This window comes from Pipistrellus kuhlii, unplaced genomic scaffold, assembly GCF_014108245.1.
Source record: "Pipistrellus kuhlii isolate mPipKuh1 unplaced genomic scaffold, mPipKuh1.p scaffold_m20_p_1, whole genome shotgun sequence".
Taxonomy (NCBI): Eukaryota; Metazoa; Chordata; class Mammalia; order Chiroptera; family Vespertilionidae; genus Pipistrellus; species Pipistrellus kuhlii.
Genome location: NW_023425404.1, coordinates 167,718,827 through 167,736,403, shown reverse-complemented (window position 1 = coordinate 167,736,403; position 17,577 = coordinate 167,718,827). Strand labels below are relative to the sequence as shown.

The 17,577-nt window shown below is 41.0% G+C and overlaps 1 protein-coding gene across 1 annotated transcript in view; it reads left to right on the top strand.

The window, feature by feature from the left end:
• Positions 1 to 1,017: 1,017 nt before the first annotated feature.
• The window catches only part of THEGL (theg spermatid protein like), a 38,348-nt gene continuing 21,788 nt past the window's right edge, over positions 1,018 to 17,577 (top strand). The window contains exons 1-2 of the mRNA XM_036423814.1: positions 1,018 to 1,549; positions 15,713 to 15,743. Of these exons, the coding sequence (XP_036279707.1) occupies positions 1,018 to 1,549; positions 15,713 to 15,743 (563 nt within the window). The remainder of the gene's footprint in view (positions 1,550 to 15,712; positions 15,744 to 17,577) is intronic.

Sequence of the window (17,577 nt, the reverse complement as noted above, 5' to 3'; positions counted from 1 at the left end):
CTCCAGATTCCCTGGGCGAGGAACATTCGAGTACAACATGCGTACACTAGTAAAGCTCATGATTCCAGAATAAGACGGACCCTCTCCTAAAGCAGCCGTCCAGCAGCTCTCAGGGAGGGGCACTGATTGGCTCTGCCAGGGTCAGATATTCATCCCCGAACCAACCCCTGTGGTCATTCTGCCAGGACCAGCACTGGGCAAATGTGAAGGTCCAGGTGGAGGAAGAAGCTGAAATGGGAAATTGCTTGACATGTTAGAGAGGAACAGGGAAGCTGGAATGTGGCCAGTCAGGGCAGAACAGCCCACAGTAGACTGGAGAGAGAAGGGGGGGGGGGGAGAAAAAGAGAGAGAGAGAGAAAGAGAGAGAGAGAGAGAGAGAGAGAGAGAGAGAGAGAGAGAGAGAGAGAGAGAGAGAGAGAGAGAACTAGATCACCCACAGGGCCCCTTATGGTGCAAAGCTTGGAACTCATTCTAAACGGGTTGGCGTGTCCTGATGGGAGATCGGCCAACTCAGAACACCAGTCTGGAAGGCATTGCAGAATCCAGCGGCCTGGACTGTCCATCTCAGCCTTCTACGGAGAACCCGTGCCAGGGAACCTAACGGAGACTCGGCTGGGCTGTCTGAGGGGCGCTGCAAGTGGTCTGGAAGCTGGTGCCTTCTGCCACAGGGTCTCCGCAACCGAGAGCAAGCCGGCAAGCGCCCATTGACCCACAGAACAGCTGGTCAGGAGCGCGCACAAGGGTCCGTCTCCGGCTTCTCTCTCTGGGCAGAGCGCTCCTGGGGGCCCCTGGGCTGCGTCACGTCGCCTTGGCAACCAGAGAACCTGCAGGGAGGAGGCCAGGCCAGGTTTGTGCGTCTGGTCTGTCCGGTGCCCGGTGCCCCCGGTGCCCCCGGTGCCCCCGGTGCGGGTGGCTGGGGCAGGGCGCGGGCGGCAACCCATCCTTCTGCCTTCGCGCCAAAGCCAGCAGCCACCCAGCCAGCCAGGGTCCCGCGCAACAGGAGCTTCCTGGGCGCCCATGGGTTTATCACAGCTATCCGGTGGCCGTGAGAAGACAAAAATACCCACCAGCTCGAAAGCTGCCAAGGCGAACGTGGGCATCCTGAACGTGCTGGACCAACAGGAGCTGGATCCGGAGCTGGAGCCCAAGACGTTAGAGGCAGCCTCGGAGCCCTCGGAGCCCTCGGAGCCCTATGAGCAGTATGAGCACTACATCATCTGTGAACCCCCCCAACGCTGCGAGCCCCCCGAACCCTGTGCGCTCAGCACCGTCTATGAATCCTCCGGGCCCTACGAGACCTACGGGTCCGGGTCCTCCGAGCGGAACCACTACGAGCCCTACGAGCTCCAGAAGCCCCAGGAGCCCCGCAAGCACTGCAAGCACAGCAAGCCCCAGGGGCCTGGCAAGTTCCAGGAGCACCGTGCGCACTATGAGCCCCAGAAGCTCCGTAAGTCCCAGGGGTCCCAAGGGGCCCACGAGGCCTACAGGGGCCACAAAGCCGAGCTGCCGCCTCACAACCTGCTGTGGACTTCCCTGTCTTCCCCCAGCGGTAGGTATGGAAACCCCACCTAAAACTGGGGGGTGGGGGGCGGGGGTCCTGATGTGAAAGTTGGAGTGCTCCTTTTGTGTTAAAGGAAGATAACTTAAAAAAATTTTTTAATTGATTTTTTTTTTACAGAAAGGAAGAGAGAGGGAGAGTTAGAAACATCAATGAGAGTCATCGATCAGCTGCCTCCTGCACACTCCCCAATGGGGATATGCCCACAACCAAGGTACATCCCCCCCCACCCCCACCCCTGGAATCAAACCTGGACCCTTCAGTCCGCAGGCCAAGGCTCCATCCACTGAGCCAAACCGGTTTTTGCAGGAAGATGACTTTTGTGCCATTCACCTGCTGCCTTGCAGTCACCTCCTTTGGTTCCTGGGGGGATAACAGACGAGTAGCGAGAGAAATGGAATCTCTTCAGTCTCTCCTCCCTCCACCGGATGACCTTCTAACTGTCTTGATTATCCATCGTCACTTCTCTCTCTCTCTCTCTCTCTCTTTTAAAAAAAATATATTTTAATTTGATTTTTTTTTTTTTTTTTTTTTTTTTTTACAGAGAGGAAAGGAGAGGGATAGAGAGCTAGAAACATGGATGAGAGAGAAACATTGATCATCTGCCTCCTGAACACCCCCTACTGGGGATGTGCCCACAACCAAGGTACATGACGTTGACCAGAATCGAACCCAGGACCCTTCAGTCTGCAAGCCGACACTCTATCGACTGAGCCAAACCGGTCAGGGCTATTGTCACTTTTTTTTTTGAAGCCCTTCGAAATTCTCCCCTACAGTTAGCTACTGCATTCCTCTGGGTTGCCATTTTGAATATTACCTCTGTGATAGCACGTGAGAATTTGTATGTCTCCAGCTAGAGGGACCATTAAAGAGAGGATATTTTTGGTCAATGTCTGGCACATGGTGTCAAATCAAGAAATGCTAGCTACGATATTGTGAAAGTTGTAGTAACAAAGGACTCGCGGAGCAAGTGGCCAAAGATTACATTTACCGAGTGCTTGCTGTATGCTCAGTCCTCACCACGTTCACGGGGTAGCAGGGTTGGTGGGACTTGGGTGTGAACATCCTTTGCTCTGACCACACCAGCTCACGTCTGACCTCTCCGTGATGTCCTCCCATTCAAAGCAGTTAAACCTCATACTCTCCTTGACTCTTCTTTGTCAGCCTGGAGTTTATCATCTCTTGTTCCAGTTGCTCACATAATCTACCACCCATCCTACTGGCTCTTCGGCAAACCACCATACTTCTTCTGGCAAAACCCCTAATCCTGGTTAACCCCAACCACCCACCTTCTGCCTGCACCTGAGCAGGTGAATACCGCTGTACGAAATTCCATAATCATATTGCGTGCTTCTATTTCCGTTTCATGACCACTAATCTCAAATGGTCACTTGGCACTACCTAGCAAACCCACTTTATTCACCTAGTTAATTCTCACTCCTCCATCCTTCATACCTTTGACTCCCAGACTGCTGAAGATCTTGAAGGAGTGACATTTTATAGTCCATGGTCGCCAATGGAATTACTTATTTCTTTGCAAATATCCCTAACTCCCTTGCCAATTCTTGTCCGCACTTGAGAAAATAGATGATGAGCCGAAACCGGTTTGGCTCAGTGGATAGAGCGTCGGCCTGAGGACTGAAAGGTCCCGCGTTCGATTCCAGTCAAGGGCATGTACGTTAGTTGTGGGCACATCCCCAGTAGGGGGCGTGCAAGAGGCAGCTGATGGATGATTCTCTTTCACTGATGTTTCCAACTCTCTATCCCTCTCTCTTCTTCTCTGTAAAAAATCAATAAAATATATTTAAAAAGAAAAAGAAAAAACATGATGACAACAAAAAAACAAACAACTATTGTATTTTGATCTTTAAATTCATGATCTCGAGCTTGGAGGTAGGCTCTCAGTACTTTCAGTGCTGCTTGGCAATCATACTGCATGTCCCTGGTCAGCTCATTTTCCAACACAGAAGCTATCAAACTACCAGCACCTGTCTATGTATTCTATCTTTTCTCCTGTTAATAATGGATGAACTGTGTTTGTTCCTATTAAAGGCCAATCTTCCAACCTCTATGTTGGATCTCGTTCCATCCAACTGTAAGCTGCTTTTCTCCTAAAATGAGTCCTATCTCTCTTGCATCATTTTATTCCTCTCTCTACTGGATCATTGCTATCAGCACATGTACATGCAGTAATAACTCCCATCTTAAACAAGAAAACAAAACAAAACAAAACAAAACACTCCCTTATCCCCATGTACCCCTCTAGGTACCACTTCTTTAGACAAAAATTTTTCAAAATAGTTGTCTATAAGTCATTATTTCCATATCCTCTCTTCCCATTCTCTTGAGAATAGCCTGAAGCTTTCATCTCCTCTATTTAGCAGAAGTTGCTCTTGTTGAAGTCACAATAGCCTCTGCTTTGCCAAATTCAATGGTTCATCCTTCAACCTCATCTTACTCATTTGACACATATTTCCTCTTTCTTAGAAGTCTTTCTTTATTTGACTTTGGGGTTAACCACTGCTTTCATTGTCCTCAGACCTCATTGATTGTTCCTGACTCAATTTCCTTTGCTTCTCTTCCCAGCCTTTAGGTGAAAGTGAGTTAGGCTCATTGGTGGATGATAAAGATCATTATAAACTGATGAACCAAGAGACAGATATAGAGAAAGTAAAGCAACAGGCAGACTGTCAAATAACAGTGGGGAGGGGAGGAAGATCTGGAGGAGATAATAGATCAACCGAAGGACTTGTATACATGCATATAAGTACAACCAACGGACACAAAACTCTGCGGAGAGAGGGGATGTGTGGGAGGAAGGAAGGGGGGCAAAAAAAGTAATAAAATATGTAAAAATAAATAAATAAAAAAGAAAAAAAAAGAATAAACAAAATGTAACATATACATGCAATAGAATAATGTTAAGCCTTAAAAAAAAAAAGAGTGAGTGAGGGATCAGTTTTTTTCAGTCTTTAGAACTTACCTTTTTCCCTGACTTATGTCATCTGTTTCATTTCTCTAATTATATGCTTGTAAGTTCTCAAATTACTCTAGCCTCGATTCTTCCTTAAATTCCAGAGTTTTATAACCAATTGTTTAACATACCTAGGAGGCATGTAAAATTTAATGTGTCCATATCTGAAACTCTTACTTTTGCACCCAAATTTTCTCTCCCCCCATTGTTCCCCATTTTAGCAAATGTCACCCCCATTCATTCATCCAGGTATTTAGGTTGAAGTCATTCTTGACACCTCTTTTACTCTTACAGTCTGCCTCTAAACCCTAATTTTGAAATATATCATAACTATGGCCATGTCTTAACATTTTAAACCAATGTCACTTTAAAACAATTTCTTTTTTATTGATTTCAGAGAGAGGAAGAGGGGGAGAGAAAAACATCCGATACCTACAATCTGGGTATATGCCTTTTGGTGTGTGAAACGACGCTCCAACCAACTGAACCACACCAACCAGGGCAAATCTTTATCATCTTTGTAAGCCACTCTCTTTTCCTTGGTCCACTGCAATAGCTTGTACTCTTGCCCCATCCTCCCTCTACCTTCCCTTCCCAGTGCATTGCTCGTATAGTGGTCACAGAGATCCCTTAGAAACATAAATTATATGCAACTTTCCTGCTCTCTACTCTCCAGAGAGGTTTCTCATCTCACATAGTTTGTTATCTAAAATTCTTAGCAGACCTACAAGATCCCACAGGATCTGGCCTCTGCCTGCCTCCCCAACCTCGTATGCCATCACTCTCCCCACCATCACTGCTCTTCAGCCACGTGGGCCTCCTTGCTTCCACCTCACAATCATTTCATTTTCTTTTCTCTCTGCCAGGACACACTTTCCTCAAATATTTGTCACCTCCTTATAAAGCTGTATCAGATCACTCTGCTCATTTTCTTTCTTTTTATGCATGTGACTTAAAAATATATTTTTATTGATTTCAGAGAGAGGAAGGGAGAGGGAGAGGTAGAAACATCAATGAGAATCATTGATTGGCTGCCTCCTGTATGCCCCCTACTGAGGATCAAGCCCACATCCTGGGCATCTGCCCTGATCGGTTATCGAACCATGACCTCCTAGTTCATAGGTTGACACTCTTCACTGAGCCACGCCAGCCCACTCTGTTCATTTTCTTTAAAACACTTATTATTTGTTTCCACTTATAAATGTATTTGCTTACTGCCTACATTAAGCTCTCAGAGGGCAGGACTTTTATTTTTCCTTTTGTGCCTGGAACAAGTAAGGACTTAGCAATTACTGTTGAATGAAAGTTCTCTTCATTCAGCTTCTGGGTTACCAAATCCAATGGTTCCTTCTCTATCATTAGGGTTGTTAAGATTAAATGCATTAATATCTGTAGTGCATTTAGAACAGACTGTGGTACATGATAAGTGCTCAGCAGATGTCAGCCATTATTATTAGCAGTGTTATTATTATCTTATTGGACCTCTTGGCAGCAATTAAAACAATTGACCATCTACCTCTTTCCCTTGGCCTCTGTGACATCACAATCTCCCACTTTATCACTGGCCTGACTGGTTGCTGCTTCTCTCATTGACTGAGCCCTCCTTGTTCTCCTGAACTCTAAAGGGCTGGATCCTGCCGAGACCGGTTTGACTCAATGGATAGAGCGTCGGCTTGGGGACTGAAAGGACCCGGGTTCGATTCCGGTCAAGGGCATGTACCTTGGTTGCGGGCATATCCCCAGTAGGGGGTGTGCAAGAGGCAGTTGATCGATGACTCTCTCTCTTCGATGTTTCTGGCTTTCTATCTCTCTCCCTTCCTCTATGTACAAAATCAATAAAAAAAATAAAAAAATAAAAAAATAAAGGGCTGGATCCTGACCCTTTTTCTTTGTACTTTCACTTTCCCCCTTAGGTGGTCATATCTATAATTATGGCTTTACATAGCATGTTTATGCTGCTACCTCTTAAAAATATGTTCTTGCTGTGTCTCGCTTCTGAGTCCTACACTTATATATTCAACTGCCTATTGGACATTTCCATTTGGATATATCATAGGCATCTCAAATGTAATGTATTCTGAGACAGAAGTCTTGATTTTCCTCCTGTTCTTGTTTCCTGCTCAGTCTTCTAGTTAGGTGCTTGCAGAAAAGGGCATCCAGTTGCTTAAGCCAAAAAGAAAAAATAATCTGCTGTTTCTCCCCAATTTCTCTTTCTTCACCCTCAAATCCAATGCATTCAATGCAAGTTCTGTTCATTTCCTCTCTAGAATATCTCCCAAATTCATTCATTTCCACTGCTAATTCTTGCCTCCCAATTATGGTCATTTCTCTCCTAGGTTTCTATTTTAGCTTCCTGAGCAGTCTCCCTGCTTTTACTCTTGTCATATGCAATCTCTTTGTACTGCAGCCAGAGTGGGCATTTTAAAAACTGAATCAGATCACACCTTTCATTCACTATATAGCCCTTCCTATGGTTTCCTATTTTTCTGCAGAGTTTGAGTTTATCCTAAGAGGCATAGTTCTGCTCACTCTGCCCCAATCATAACTGACTTCTTTTCTATTCCTCTGAAAGACCAATCTAACTTTTGCCCCTGCTTCACAATCAGCACGTGTGGCTTCTCTCCCTAGCTGCGTATTGCTTTTCCAGGACCATCTCATGGTTACTTCCTCAGCCCATATATGTTTTTTTTTTAGCCCATATTTTACCATTTAGCGGGCCTTCAGTGTCATGCCACCTAAAGTGGCCTGCCCTAAAGTAGCTTGATGAGACTCACTCTAAAAGTTTTTCAGCTTGGCTGGTGTGGCTCAGTGGTTGAGCATTGATTTATGAACCAGTAGGTCACAGTTCAATTCCCACTTAGGGCACATACCTGGGTTATGGGCTCCATCCCCAGTAGGGGGTGTGCAGGAGGCAGCTCAATGATTCTTTCATCATTGATGTTTCTGTCTCTCTCTCCCTCTCCTTTCCTCTCTGAAATCAATAAAAAATATATATTTTTTAAAAGAGAAGTTTTCAAATCTGCTTTAGAAAACACCACTTTAAAGTTTTCTATCCTCTCAACTTGTCTGGCAGATTTTCCTTGTTAAAAATTCCTAAAGTCTTTATGTTAATTCCCTTAATAAAGCTCAAATAAGCATCAGGCACATTTATATAACATTTACATAAAATAGTGTGAACATTAACCAATATTATGTCAACATGTCACGATGCCCCTGCTCACTCAAGAAACACTTCTTCCCCAGTGAAAGTTTCCTGAGCACAGAAACATTGGCATGCTTCTGTGTCCTGTGGGGTGGAAAGATGCCTGAGAAATGGCAGTTTGGTTGCAAGCAAAGTTTTGAAATTTATATTGTAAACGAGGCGCCTCCATTCTATCACCTTAGTAGTGTGTCATCACCTAATCACTGTCACTGGTAAATTTCATTGAGAGCTTACTATGTTCAGATTGTAGGCCTGGAGCTGTAGATGAGTAAGGCATAGATCCCATCTTTGAAGGACTGTCAGTGTGGCTGTGGAGGCTGAACACTTCCATAGCAATAATACATCCATAGCATACAAAGTCAAGTTAACTGGGTATCCTATAAGACATTCACTTCCCTTTTCTGAGTTAAAAGGCAGTACTAAGTTCTTTCTTTTAAAAGAAGAAAAGCTAAGAAAAATAAAAAGACCCAAAGTGCTCATTAAAGGTTCTTATCTAAAACTAGAGGCCTGGTGCACAAATTTGTACACTGGTGGGGTCCTTCAGCCTGGCAGGCAATTGGAGCTGATCGGGACCATCTTGCCTAGTTCCAATTGGGACCTTTCAGGGCCTGCTGACTGGGGGGAGGGACCAAGGGAGGTTGGTCAGCCACAGGAGATTGGCTGCAAGAGTGCACTGACCATCAGGGGCAGCTCCTGCATTCAGCATCTACCCCCTGGTGGCCAGTGCACATCACAGTGACCAGTCCTAATGGCCACTTAGGCTTTTATATAGAGAGAGGCCTAAATATTTAATAGAGCCTACATATGTAATCTCAAGTATACAGAACCCAGAGTATTTGACCTGGATTCACAAGGGATTAAGGATGTGATTTAAAAGAAGCAATTTCAAGCAAGTGTGGGAGGATGGAAGGAAATTATATTGAGTAAAATATTTTTAATTTAAAAAGTTTTTGCTGAAAATGGAACTCCCATTTGATCCAGTAATCCCACTTCTAGGAATATATCCCAAGAAACTAGAAACACCAATCAGAAAGGATATATGCACCCCTATGTTCATAGCAGCACAATCTACAATAGCCAGAATTTGGAAACAGCCTAGGTGCCCATCAGCAGATGATTGGATCCAAAAACTATGGTACATCTACACAATGGAATACTATGCTGCCATAAAAAAGAAGGAATTCTCATCATTTGCAGCAACCTGGATGGAATTGGAGAACATCATGCTGAGTGAAATAAGCCAATCAATGAAAGAGAAACACCACATGACCTCACTCATTTGTGGATAATAAAGAGCATTATAAACTGATGAACCAAAAGATAGATATAGAGACAGTATATCAACAAGTAGACTGTCAAATTACAGCGGGGAGGGGAGGAAGATCTGGGGGAGATAATAGATCAACCGAAGGACTTTTATACATGCATATAAGTACAACCAATGGACACAAAACTCTGGGGAGGGAGGGGATGTGTGGGAGGGAGGGAGGGAGGGGGGCAAAAAAAAATCAATAAAATATAAAAATAAAAAAAAGTTTTTGAAATTTGTAAGCCATTCACATGATTAAAAAGACAAAACAAGGAAATGTCTCTCTTCCTACCCTGTCCCCTCGCTTGTCTTTTATAGGAAACTATGTTTATTAGTTTCTATATATCTTTATGCAAATACAAGAAAATACTATACAAGCTTGTCTGTGTATTCCCCCTTTCTTACTCAAAAGGTAGCATACACTATACTGTTCTTTTCAGTTGACAGTGCATCTTTCCTTATAAAAACACGTTGTTTCCTCATTTTAAAAAACAGGAGCTGCCTTATGTTCCATTACATAGTTGTGCCACCGCTAATTTAACAGCTCTTGGTTCTTTCCAGGATGTTTCCGTTACAAGCAATAGATTGTTGATGTAGTAGATAAATCCATACATCGTGTCATTTTGTACATATGCTGGTATCACCGCAGAGTAAATTTCCAGAAGTGGGATTACTGGAGGGTAAATGTATGTGCAACTTTGGTTTAGCAAAATTGGCCTACATGGGAGTTGATTCACTTTGTACACCCACTAGCAATGGAAGTTTCTATTTCTCTCTAGCCTTAGCACTGCATTGTGGAGGAGCAAGGAAGAATGAATAGTAATATCAGATCATAGAGATGAATATATCATATCAAAGAACATCTCAAGGTTTGCCTACATAGCCAATCCAAATATAGCACTGGACTGCTTTCAGACCTATCTTCAATAGCACACCTAAAATCAGTATGAATTTCATCTCAAAAAGCTTTGAGAAGTTAAGAAATATCATCCAACAGAGCAAAACCTGCTATGATGTTCTTGAGGCATCTTTCTTCTCAAGTCCCTGTCACCATGACAGCGATACCCCAAACATTCCTTTTTGTTTCTCTCCAGCTCCAGCTTGCCTCTCTCTTCTCCGCTCCTCCTGTTCCCTTTACATCTGTTCTAAGAGCTGCTCCCTGCCTTTTCCTTGTAGATCACTGGTACCTCATTCGGTACAACCAAGGTCTAGAGGCGGAGCAGCTAAATGTAGGCTCCTTAGGAGGCAGGGTAGAGGGCAAGGTGGAGAATAAACTCTGAAAGTCATTCCTATGATGTTACAAAATGCTTTTCTACATGCAGGGGCCCTCCAGGGCAGGAGTGCCTCAGAAGGAACAGCTTTGGAATCCTCTTTCTCCCAGCAGAGGGCAGCCTTCTCCAGCAGGTGGCTTGGAGCACAGCCCTGGTCATCCTGTTTGCTAGCTAGAGAAGGCAGCATGATGAGCAGGGTGGTGTATGTGCTATAGAATAAAATACAAACACTCAAAGAGCATAAGAGAACACACACAAAAAGAAAAGTACAGGCCAATATCTCTGATGAATACAGATGCAAAAAATTCTAAACAAAATCCTAGCAAATCGAATACAACAGTACATTAAAAAAATAATAATAATATAGCACTACCAAGTGGAGTTCATTCCAGGGGCACAGGATTTTAGAGATTTTATGAATATGACCTCCAAGATAAGGGAAATAAAGGGAAAAATAAATAAATGGTACTATATCAAACTAAAAAGCTTCTGTACAGCAAAAGAAACTGCCAACAAACAAAAAATGCAACAAACCAAATGGGAGGAGATTTTTGCAAACAGTAGCTCTATCGGGGGTTAATATCCAAAATATATAAAGAACACATACAACTTAACACCAAACAAGCAATCCAATTAAAATGTTGACAGAGGACATATTACAAATGGCCAACAGATATATGAAAAGATGCTCAACTTCACTAGCTATTAGGGAAATGCAAATCAAAACTTCAACGAGATACCACCTCACACCTGTTAGAATGGCCATTATCAACAAGACAGGTAATAACAAGTGTTGGAGAAGTGGTGGAGAAAAGGCAGCTCTCATTCGCTGCTTGTGGGAGTGTAAACTGGTATAGCTACTGTAGAAAACAGTATGGAGGTTCCTCAAAAAATGAAGAATAGAGTTACCATATGATCAGTAACCCCTCTTCTGGGTATCTACCTGAAAATTTTACTCTCAGAGATATATGCACCCCTATGGTCATTGCAGCATTATTCAAGACATGGCCAAAACAACCAAAGTGGTCCTTTGATAGATGATTGTATAAAGAAGATGTGGTACAGGGGTCCTCAAACTTTTTAAAGTGGGGGCCAGATCACGGTCCCTCAGAGAGCTGGAGGGCCGGACTATATGAACTACTAATTCCTACTGTAACACCTCGGCTGCGCTCACTGCCCAAAAAACCTGGCGGGCCGGATCAGACTCCTCTGCGGGCCGCATGTGGCCCGCAGGCCGTAGTTTGAAGACGCCTGAGTGGTACATATATATGAAATACTGCCATTTGTGACAACACGAGTAGACCTTAAGAATATTATGCTGAGCAAAATAAGCCAGTCAGACAAAGCTAAGAATCATATGAAATTGAAACTCAAAGGTACAGACAATAGTACGGGGGTTACCAGAAGGGGTAAGTGAAGGGTAAAGGGGGCCAGATATACGGTGATGGAAGATGACTTGACTTTGGGTAGTGGTCACATAATACAACATACAGATCATGAGTCATAGAAATGTAGACTTGAAACCTATACAATCTTATTAACCGATGTCAACCCAATAAATTTAATTTAAAAAATTTTTTAAAGAAAAAGAGGTCAGCATGGAGCCATAATGCACTGACTGTCTCTTAAAGGGAAATGCTATCAATCACTGTATTAAAAAAAAAAAAATTTAGGGTGGCTTCTTCTTGCTGACCCACTAAATATTTAAACTTCCTTAATTATCTCAAATATGTATTTTTTACAGTTGGATCATTTGAATTAGGCCTCAAACAAGAGCCATACATTGCATTTCTGAGTTATGTCCTTTCTCTGTTATTCTTTGTCATTCTTTATCTTCTCTTCCTTTCTTAGGAAAATTGTGTAAAATATTGCATATTCTGAATTTGATTTGTTCTTTGTGATGTCTTTAACTTGTTCTTTCAGCTCCTATATATTTTTTCCATTTAATGTCCATATTTATTTAGAAGAAAGGTTGAATATTTTCCATATGTTTATTGGCCAGTTTTATTTTTCATTAATTACCTGTTAGTGATTTTTAATCATTTGTTATTGAAAGTACCCATCATTCTCTTGTTGATTTATAAGGTCTTTCTATATATTTAAGCAGTATTTCTTTTCTTTTCTTTTCTTTTTTTTTTTAAATAAATCATATTGTTGAAAGTATTACCTTTGTCCCTCTTTTTCCCCCATTGTTCTCTCCTACTACCCTTTGCAGACTATATAGATTCAGAGGCTTGCTTGGATTCAGAGTGAATTGTTTTGAGTAAGGATTTTTCAGAGGTGGTGCTGTGCCTCTTGCCTCATCACTTGAGGCACATGATGTCTCCCATTTGTGGTGGTTCTAAGATTGAGGAGTAGGTTCAAGTGAGGTTGACTTGATCCCTCAATTATAAAGTTCCTCATTCACCTTTCATTGAATGGTTTTAGCAACCAGTCTCATTCATTACTTAAATTCCACTATTGGGGGTAAGATAAGGCCCCTTTAGAACCTAAGTTTGATGCTATCACTTATGGTATAAGTCATCAGGACTCATTCATGTAATAATAAGGTTTTAAAAAATTCATGCTATAGTGTACTTTTATCTTCACAATACAATAACTATATTTTTTGTTTCTATTTTGCTTTTTAAAATATGTTCAGCCCTAGCCAGTGTTCTCAATGCTTAGAGCATTAGCCCAAGGGTCTGGAGTTTGATTTCCAGTCAAGGGCATGCATCAGGGTTGTAGGTTCATTCCTGGTCTCATATCATTTTTTTTCTCTCTCTCCCTCTCTTCCATTCTAAAATCAATGGAAAAAATATTCTAAGGTGAGGATTAACAAACAAACAAAAAAATAAATAAAATAAATAAATAAATAAAAATCAAAACTTGTTTAGAGCCACATCCAATACTTACGATTATAAGTTAACCAGTAGTCCGGTACACAAATTCATGCACATTGAAAGGAAATTAATTAGAAGAAATATTTTAATATCACTTCACCCTTTCTCTACAATAGAAGTGTCAACCAAATTCACAATCTACAATCACAGATTGAAACATATGTATGTGATTGGCATCAGCAAGAGCTTTATATGTTTCATGCATGCACAAGTGAACTTAGGCTTTTATAGATATAGAATAAACTTGCTTAATTAGACTTGTTTTCTGATGTAGCTAAACTTTTTCCAGCCCAGTGAAGCACTCCAACTTCTTTTCCAGGTAATTGTTAGCAAAACAGCATACATATCAACATGAAGCAGATTATTATTGTAGATCATGCAGGGAGAACAAAGAGCAAAATATTTAACTGCAGCAGTGTTTGACTATGTTCTGTGCAGTGAGAAAACATGAAGTCATTTTCAAGGTCCACCATTTTACTTCATTTCAGTCAGGTCAAGTTTCTAAACTTTCTAAATCTTCATTTTCCAGCTAATGAAAAGAAAATAGGATTCTACTGAGTCTCCTATCTACCTACCCCAGGACTTTTGTGAGGATCAAATGAGATGAGGCGCGGGAAAATGCTTCACAGACATTTGGTTAAAGTGTGAAATGTTATCACCTGGCTATAAAGCAAGTCGTGTTCCTGGGCTGAAGAAACTGCAAGGAGGCTAGTCATCGCTAGGGAGAAGAAGCTGGTTGTTGTTATGTGATGGCATTACCTGGTGCCCACAGTGACTGTTTCTGGCCTGGGCTGTGGACTGACTTTTGCACCATGGGGCCTTGGCAGTGTGATTTGGTGGGCTGTCACTCCGGGGTGGTGATGGTGTCTGTGTCCCACTTCAGGGAAGCCAAGTAGGCACCAGGTACGTGGTGTCGTTTCTCTGTGTGCATCATGGCAGCTCCTGCATTGAGTGTCTGCCCCCTGGCAGTCAGTGTGTGTCATAGCACCTGGTTGGACAGTGGTAGACTGAGCATATTAGCCTTTTATATATACAGATATCCCTAAGAACAATTAATTTATTATAAATTTTTTTCGCCTGTTCCCTTTTTTAGGTACTAATTTTTGTAGGGAGAGCTCTGTAATGTTTCCATTCTCACATTTATTGAAGTTGTTTTCAGGCAAATATGTTTCCCTTGAGACACTGAGCCAAATCCGCGAGGGTGAGATCTGCAGTTTTGAAAAGAGCCCCAGGTGATTCTGATGTGCAGACAAGTCTGGAAATCATTGTAACACAGCTTTTCTTGGAACATAGCTAACAATAGCCCCGTGAGAGCTATTCTATCCTACTAGTTGGAGAGATAACTCACAAGTGTGTTTCTAAGATAAATAACAAAAGCTCTACCTATGGGAGAAATGATAGCATGAAAGGGCAGTAGAAAGAGTGTTCATTCATATCATCAGTATTTGGAGAGGCTTTCGAAGGATTGATTCAGTGTTATACAGACTCTCTCTCTGACCTGTATGTATAAAGCTGGAGGCACATGTGATAATAAAATACGTGAAAAATCCACAAAACAAGTGTGTGTCTTTCATGGATGATAGCAAGATGGCACCAGGGGCATGTTCGTAGACTACACTTCCTTTTTCTTTAGGTCTGAGTAAGTTTAGCCTTTAAAAATAGAGTAATAGAAAATATAGAATTCAAAAATTCCAATTCTTTTAAAAGTTCATAGCCTATCTCCTACTAGGCTGTAAACTCCTTAAGAGGAGAGACCACATATAACCAATTTTTAAAATGTATATTTTTATTGATTTCAGAGAGGAAGTTGAGAGGGAGAGACAGAAACATCAATGATGAGAGAGAACCATTGATTGCCTGCCTCCTGCATGCCCCCTACCTCATCTCATCCTTCCAGCTTTGTTATCATTGGCAAAAAAATTTGCTAATTGAATAGTTTAGAAAAATACCTCATTTTTCATTTGCACTGTTTTGATGACAAGTTTGAACTTTCTTATGTTTATTAGCCCTTTATATATGAATTCATATATGAATTCAATTTTATCCTTTGTCCATTTAACTTTTAACATCTACCTTAGTGTTTTTCTTATTCATCTATACTTTTATACTCCTCATATATTAAAATTGTTAAGCTTTTATTATATTTGTTGCCAAATATTTCTCCAAAATTTTATTGCCTCTTCAAGTTTTACTTTTTAACATACAGAAATCTAAAATATTTTAATCTATTCATAGTTTGCTTTGTTTTTTTTTGTCACCTGTAATTCAGATTAAAATCCAGGGATTAAGTAGTCTCTTATTTTTGCTCTAATTCAATTAAAAATATATTTAACTTGTCGATTGTGATTTATTAGCTGTTGTGGTTTATTTTGATACACACTGTGTCATATTTAATTTGACTGCTTCCCTAAATAGTTATATTTTTCTAGCTCCCTTTTCTATTGATTTGTGATGCTGTCTTTATATCTTTGATTCTTATTGAATTTAATTTTTGCTTTTACTTTTCTTTTTTGCAGAGTGTAGTGCATATGATTTTGCAAGGAGAAGGTAAGACTACAGTTACTGTTTTTCCAGCTCGAACTAGTGGGCCAGCCTAGCTGGATGGGGCATCTGAAGTGAGAAGCTACCCTGTTTCCCCAAAAATAAGACAGTGTCTTATATTAATTTTTTCTCCCATAGTTTCACTAGGTCTTATTTTCAGGGGATGTCTTATCTTTCCATGCGCTAGGTCTTATTTTTGGGGAAACATGGTAGCTTGTGGTTTTTGAGAGGATTCCTGTATTTTCCCTTTGTCTTTAAGCCTTTTCTTTTTTCTTTTTAAAATACATTGTATTTATTTATTTATTTATTTATTTTACAGAGAGGAAGGGAGAGAGTGAGTTAGAAACATTGATGAGAAACATCGATCAGCTGCCCCCTGACTACCCTCCCCCCCCACTAGGGATGTGCCCACAACCAAGGTACATGCCCTTCACCGGAATTGAATCTGGGACTCTTCAGTCCAGGGCCCGACGCTCTATCCACTGAGCCAAACTAGTCAGGGAATAAAGCCTCTTTCTAATGACAATTCCTCTGGGAAACAGAAAGCAGAGGAAGAAAGTGATTAAGGAGTAAGAATGGGGAAGAATACTGAGATGCAGGAGAACTCTCCTACTAGTCAGTGTTTTGCTTGTTTGCTCAGTGCTAGGTGTTACATGCCAGGTCTAAATCTTTGAGGGTCTTGGGATTCTGTATTGACAATTTCATATCATAGATTTTGTCAAGCTTCAGGTCAGTTTTCCCCACCCCCTTAAGCTCTAATTCAAGCACAATAACTAGTGAAATTTCAAGAAAATGTCCTTTATTTTTATTTTTTTTAAATGTGTGTGTGTGTGTGTGTATATATATATATACAACATATAAAATAGATGCCTCTTGAAAACAGATGCTTACTCTTGGTTTAGCTAAGATATAGTTGGAAGAGGTGTCAGAATAGAATCATTAAAGAGAAAAAGCAAGGGTTCATATCAATGGTTCATATAGATGAGAAGTAAATAACACCAGATTTTATTTCTATCCTCTATTTCAATGAGTTAAACCATTCAGATTTGTTGTCATTATTTAGACTTATTTTGTATTTTCTATGTATTATGCATTCTTGTAATTCTTTTTCTGGCCTTTTCTAGGCAGTAAACACTGCTACTTTACTTTTTTGTAACACTTTGCAGTTAAAAAGAAATCTCCCCCCCCCCCCCCCCCCAAGAATCCTGAGAAGTCCATAGTGTAGATATAATCAGCTAGATTACATTGAGAGAAATTATGCCACTTTCCCAAGGTTGAATGATGACTAACCAGAAGAGCTGGTGCAATGAACATTTGCTGAGTGTGACCGAGTGTGCACTCAAAATAGCACATTATTCAAATAAATGTATGCAAGTGGGCAAATGCCGTGGCTACTACATAGACCGTGAAATAGTTTACCTACTCAGTGTTTATACTTAAAAAAAAAAAAAAAGACTGTGTAGAGAGTGTTTTTTAATGTTTTTGTTATAATTTTGATTATGATTATTACACTGCTTCTTGCTTTTGTTTGGGTTAATTTGGTCTGATATGATGAGAAAATTGTGCTATCTCCATTTATCTATTCCTATCCCCAATGCTCTAAAAGTTTTTTCTTGGGGAAGTGTGCTGTGCCTGATTGTAATGAAAGAAAATATTTTTGGACTACAAAGCAAAATAGTTGAGTGTAAAAAGAGTGTTTTTTAATGAAAGAAAAATTATCTGAATGACCCTACCAATTCAGACCTGAAATCTTTTCCATAATTGTTGCTATATAAACACATATTTATTACTTTGCACCCAAGGTAAAGATTTCAAAAACATTTTTAGCTATTGAGAGACC